The 6,154-nt window shown below is 48.0% G+C and overlaps 1 protein-coding gene across 3 annotated transcripts; it reads right to left on the bottom strand.

Moving 5' to 3' along the window:
• Positions 1-385: 385 nt before the first annotated feature.
• On the bottom strand, positions 386-4,890 carry PDP2 (pyruvate dehydrogenase phosphatase catalytic subunit 2). 3 transcript variants are annotated; one of them, XM_031615113.2, is made up of 2 exons: positions 4,759-4,890; positions 386-2,502 (listed from the first exon to the last, which is right to left on the bottom strand). In XM_031615113.2, the coding sequence occupies exon 2, from the start codon at positions 2,444-2,446 to the stop codon at positions 845-847; it is 1,602 nt and encodes a 533-aa protein (XP_031470973.2). In that variant the 5' UTR covers positions 2,447-2,502; positions 4,759-4,890; the 3' UTR covers positions 386-844. The 3 variants fall into 3 exon arrangements, with proteins under 3 accessions (XP_031470973.2, XP_090005474.1, XP_031470974.2); XM_090149348.1 differs by lacking the exon at positions 4,759-4,890 and adding an exon at positions 4,516-4,699; XM_031615114.2 differs by lacking the exon at positions 4,759-4,890 and adding an exon at positions 4,280-4,466.
• Between the last annotated feature and the right edge of the window lie 1,264 nt (positions 4,891-6,154).

Below are 6,154 nucleotides of genomic sequence, written 5' to 3' on the forward strand. Positions count from 1 at the left end.
TTCTGAATCTGTCAGACCTCATTTAAATTACAGTTGGAGTTTATATGCAGCATTTCATAGATCTACACTTAATACAAAGTATTTATTCTATATATTCATATAGATGAATGAATGCTTGAATTTCAGATGTTAATTCCTGAGCAGGGAACCACTGAGTCCCTTGTGTGTATTTGAGCAACGTGCTGTCATACAAATCCACACACAGTTAAGAACATGTGCATTCACACTTACATCACTGTTGAAGAAAATATGGTTTTGTTTCCTAGCTTAGAAAAATGGTAGGAAAAAGTGCCCGACAGTTTCAGGGCTGCCTGAATCACTTCCCTTAGTGCTGTCTCTAAAACAAAGCTTCACATACACAAGGTGAATACCTGACACTGTCACATCAAATAATGGTTTGGTAGTTTATTGAATTCAGATACAGTGCTTCAGGAGAATGCTACTCATTTTCTATAACAGTAGGACTTCCCTACGCACCACGCAGCTACAGGTATTACCCATCTGCCCACTAAATTTTAACAGCCTAATTCAAATTTGTCTCCTTTGTTCGTTTGTAAAATTTTGCCAGCAGTTCCCATGGAATCAGAACTGAGTCAGCAATCTTTAGTTCAGCTGCACTGCAGTGAAATTTCATCAAAACATTTTTCTTCAGAGTCTACAGACTTGGAAATCCAGGGAACTATCAACAAATGCACTTGTAGAAAGTTTGGGTTTTTTTTTTTTTTCAGAACTAGTAAGTAACAAAAAGGTTTCTAACACTGGTAACAGCTTGACTATCAAGGAAAAACAGTAACGGTTTCAATATCAAAGTTGGCTAGCAGTACAGAATAGCAGCAATGCAAGTCTATTCGTTGTTTCTGTAATAGTTTTCAATTGCTTCTGAATTAAAATACACTACAGTAACTGTGATATCATCTCTGTACATTCTTGCAAGGTCTTCAGGCAGTGTCAGCATCGCAGCAAGTTTCTCTTGGTCCACTTCCCCATATTCATTATTCCCAATCGCATGCCGTATTAAATGCGTCGCTACGTTCTGGTCCAGTGAGGTAATACCCCTGTTTTTCCTCTGAAGTAACAGGTTGTGCAAATAACCCAAATTAACTGGTTTCTCAAAAGCCAGCTGTGGTTTCTGCACATTAAGCTCTGTAAGGTGTCCAGCAACTAGTTTTACAACCTTTTCATTACTGAGCATCTCCCATAGTCCATCTGAAGCAATAATGAGAAACTTATCCTTGCCTCTTAGTCTGTGGTATGTGACTTCAGGCTCTGCTGTTAAATATGGGGGTGTATGGTAGTTTGGAGGAACATACTGATAAATATTTAAAGCCCCAACGTCACAGCTGTTCTCAAGAACGCTGTGTTGCAATTCTTTACTCCATTTTAGTTGCACATCTCCAAAAGCTCTGGAGGGCATGAGAATCCCCAGTAATCTGTCATTCACAATTAGCGTTTTCTCCTCAGACCTAGGATGTTCTCTCTTCAGTCTTCTGATTTCAGATTCATCATAGGCATTGTGGTCTCGTGTTAGAGGGATAGTAGACCAACTTCCATCTTCTTCATGAACCCCTAAAATTGCTCTGCAATCACCAGCATTTGCAACATGCAGGTGAATACCATCAATGTGAGCTACACACGCCGTAGCACCAGAAAAAGCTACCTGAAGGGCAGTGTTTCTCACCAGTGCATTTTCCTGGGGAGCCTGAACTTCCAGTGATATGTCCGAGTCCAACCTTTTGAATGCACTTATCATGGCTTCTTCCAAACTAAATCCTGGCTCAATGTCTAGGTCCAGTAAATGCTGCCAGTAAACTCGCAGGCTCTCAAAATACTGTGAAGTCATTTCTCGATGCTCTACATCATTTGGATGCTTGTGCAACTGCAGAATAGGAATAACTGGTTTCATACACTCCACAGCAAGCTCCATTTCTTCCAACGTTTGTCGAGACATGAGAGAAACTGCTATATAATGAAGTAATCTCTCACTTACTGCCTGAGCACAAGCAGAACCAGCATGGCCATCAAAGACACCAAACATCATCCCCCTGGTCTGCAAGCAAGTGGCTGCACTCCTGCGGTCTTCAATAGGAGTATTGGATGCCAGTTGGTTACTTTCAAACTTCAACACAGAATTAGCACTTTTACAACTTGAATCCAGTATTTTATGGGATAATTCACCTGCTCTGAGTATATCATTGATCTGAGATGGAGACAGCTGGAAAGAGAATTCTTCTTCTTCAGTGGAGGTGTGTCTGAATGCTTTTCTCAAGGAGAAAGTATTGTCTAAGCTGCAGGTCCCAGGGTAGAGAAGTGTTTTGGAAAAAACAAGCTTCCATTTTATTTTGTGTCTGTTTGGGACACATATGGAATACAAGCGTCCTCTTCTTTGTAAAACAAAGCTGTTCCTTGCTGAGCCTAAGATCCAGGATGATACAGTTCTTGACATCATAAGTCACTCCACAAGTACGAGCAACTTCTTTCAATCAAACAGGATGTCCTAATAGTCTGCAATAAAAAAAAAAAAAAGTATGCAACTTGCAAGTTTCACAAGATGCTTTCTATACAGCAATTTTCTGTACAGCAATAAAAGAAGCTCACAGAAATGTTCAAAACAGCTACAGATACAAGCATCTAAGAAGTGATACAGTTTCCATTACTTAATTACAATCTTGGTGAATTTAACTTAGCATATGACTGTCTCTTACCAATTAATTCAACAGTAAAGCTAATTTTTACTTGCCAGGTTTTTGTTTGTTTGTTTTGTCATTACAGCAAGGCTAAGTGGAAGTTCCAACATTACAAGAAACGTAACTTTTCAGTGAAAAGCCTAGTGTAACAAGACACAGAGGAAACTAATTCCTTTAAGTTTTTCAGCCTAAGAGGCAATTAATGGCCAAATTTAAGGCTGCTACAGTCCAGCACTATTAATACATTCTAAATATCAAGAGTACTCAAATCCTACAGAAAAACTGAAAGAAACATCAAGCAGATTAACATTTTATGTAACTTGCCATGATCTTCTCATCTAGAGCAAGCTAGCCGACCTTTCTAATTCTGTTCCAGCTTACGTGCTTGGCTCTTTTTATACCTTCCAGATCTTAACACAGGTAGGATTTCTGCACAGCTGAAGTCAAGTTTTACTGTTTATCACAGCACTGTGCACTCAGACAATAAGGAAGTTATACCACAGTTTTATTGGTGACTTTTACAGCTTCCAGTTAGGCATGCTCATTTAAAAAGCAATTAAAACAAGCAGCAGTGAAGAGTTCTGCTGCCAAAAGCAATGAAGCCTGGGGCATCTGAGGTACTTCTTTTTCCAGGGAAGAGGTCCATCCTATTGCTTCCTCTTTTAAATCAGGTGTTCAAGCTGGGGGAAGCACAAATTGCTGCTAAGCACAACTAGATGCCCCAAGGATTTGAGAAGCTAACCATGTTATAGCACCGCAAATACAATTACTCCCAGAAGATCACACTGGCAACCAGTTACAGTTTTCCAGGAACTCAGAAGCCACTTGAGACTGCTGCTGGCATTAGGTGCTCCAGGGCTCACCCCAGAGCTGCCACGCACTACTGCAATACCGCTGTGTTAGCAGGGCATCTGAAGAGAAGTACCAAGAAGTCAGTCCTGGCAGCTGCAAAAATAATTGTTCTGAGAAACCAGCAGAAGCTAAAAACAAACTTGAACTATTCTAAACATGGGGACATGGTTAGTGGGAAATACTGCTGATAAATGGATGGTTGAACTAGATGATCTTAGAGGTCTTTTCCAACCTTGGGGATTCCATGATTCTATAAACAAAAAGCCAACTGATAGAACCCAAAGGACTTTACTGAAATCGCATCTGGAAAACAAAAGCAAATTATACCACCAAGGCCAACTGAGAGGAAGAGCAGCGAGCTCCCACCTCCTGGGTGCCCAAGGAGGACAGGCTCAGGTTTTACTGCTGCCATCCAGAGGACAGACGGCAGTGGCAAAGCCAGCGTGTGGGCTCAGTGCGTGCCTGCAGCCTCCTGGGACAACGACATCTCCCGACAGCGCCTTGCGTTCTGCGGCACACAGAGCACAACCTAAACAAAGGTAAGCTGGCACTGCCCGCTCCAACAACAGCGAACCAAAGCACGCAGCTGTACCAAACCTTCTTCACGGCCAACCTCTCCAAGGCCATTACCCACTCTATTTCTTCTTCCTGGTCCCAACCTTCCGAGCCAGCTGGGACAGAAACAACGATGACTTTTATATTCTTAACTGAAAAAGCTCACAAAAACAGCCTGTTACACAAACCCAGCCTTCCCCCGCTCAGACCAGCCCACAACCAGCAGGTCGGTGTCCCCGCAGCAGCCGCCGCCTCCCGCTGCCGAGAGCCGCCGCCGACCATCGCGCAACGCCGCCCGCGCGGAGCGGAGCGCAGCGCACCGCGAGAACGGACCGCGCCGCTGCCGCCCGGCACGAGCCGCGCTGAACAGCGGCCGTTGCTAATAAAGGCAGTGCTGCAAGCCCGTGATGCAAGAGCCAATTACATAAAGCCCGGCTCCCCGCGGCACGCCCACCGCTCCGCACCAACACCAGCGCTTCCTCTTCGGCCGCGGCAGTGCCAGCGGTACAGCCCGAGCTGCCCGCGCCGCGGCCCGCAGAGGGGAGGTGGAGACCGCTTCCCGACAGAGCGGCGGCCACCCGCGGCGGTAACTGCACACCTCCCCTCCCTGCCGCCGCCGCCGCTCCGCCCCGCCGCCGCGCCCGTGCCCCCGGCCGTGCGCACGCACCTCACCGCCGCGGCTCCGTCCCCCGAATGCGGGGCCGACAGCCGCCACGCGCCCGCACCTCCTGGGCCGTCCGGCGCGGTTCGGCGACGGGCGCTGACTGACGGCCCCGCCGCCCAACCCGCGCCGCCGACAGCGGAGCCGCCCCCCGAGCCCCGCCCCGAGGGATTGCGGCGGCGGGGCGGGGCCGCGGTTTCCTGCGGGGCGCCGGCGGGACGGGGCCGGGCCGGGAGGGGCGGTGGCCGCGAGCGGGCGGCGCGCGGTGCTCGGCCCTACGCCATGTTCTCGGCGGCGCTGCGGGCCCTCGGCCAGCGAGCTGTGGGCGCGGAGCGGCGAGGTACAGGCGGGGGAGCGGCGGTCCCACGTCCTGCGGGTTGGTGCTCCCGGCTGACGGTTGTCAAAGTCACAAAGCGCCTTGGAAAGCGTCAGGCCCCGTAAGCTAAGAAGAAGCACAGCTGCAGCTCACGTGGCAGCTCCCTGTTTCCGTGCCGCCCTCTTGCTTGCCTGGGCCAGCATTTCCACCGAGCGCTCGTGCAAAGCTGAGCGCGCCGAGGGGCGGGCCTGCAGCACGGTGGTGGATGAGTTCGCGTGCCTTGTGGAGCGGTCCCTGCCTCGGCTTGTAGCGGGGATTTAGCGAAGGCGGGCATTTGATAAGACCCGTTCATTTCCTCATTCTACTGGCTGCTGATACTGAAGCGTTTCTCTTGTCAATAATGCATTGCAGGTCCTGCGTGAGGTAAACGCAAACCCCAGATTGTCTCCAGTGGGAGGATGTGTGGCCATCATCACGAATCTGAGCTTTGGCTGTTCCTGCTTTGCTTTGGTTTATAAGTAATATCAGTGAAACTTGGTTTCATGTCAACAGGACGACCAAAACAAGAAGAAGAGCGAGGTTACTGTAGAGAAAAAAACCAGGACGTTATTTTAGCATCTGTGGAAATGATCATTTGACACATTGCTGAACTAAAGAGGTCCTCCATGTCAGCCCTTACCAACCCACAGCTTCTTTAGCTTTTGTGCCATTGCAGCAGTGATGAAACCTCATCTGAGGAGTGTGAGGAAAGAAACAGAACTGCTCAGGCTTGCAGTATTTTTGCCCTCAGGAATATCTGATTAGAATTGTAAATTTCCGTGGAAGCAATGGTTTGGTTGCCATGGTGCTCAAAAACGCAATTTTATTCCAAAGAGAAAAAGTTTAGTTGATATTTTCCTGAAATGGGGAGAAAGATTTCGTTTGGTGCTGCATGTTAGAAAACAGCCACAGATCCGAGCCCCTAGGAGATGACTGTGTGGCTGTCACACAAGGGAGGATAGGTCCTGCAAATGACTTGCCTCAGGTCTGTCTGGGGGAACACAGATGGAGCTGGGACTTGCTGCGGCTCACAGAGCGCGGCGGTGC

This window comes from Phasianus colchicus, chromosome 13 (genome assembly GCF_987193195.1).
Source record: "Phasianus colchicus chromosome 13, bPhaCol1.hap1.1, whole genome shotgun sequence".
Taxonomy (NCBI): Eukaryota; Metazoa; Chordata; class Aves; order Galliformes; family Phasianidae; genus Phasianus; species Phasianus colchicus.

Coding starts and splice junctions, on each gene's coding strand:
- PDP2 (XM_031615113.2), bottom strand. CDS start 2,446: ATGATGTCAAGAACTGTATCATCCTGGATCTTAGGCTCAGCAAGGAAC.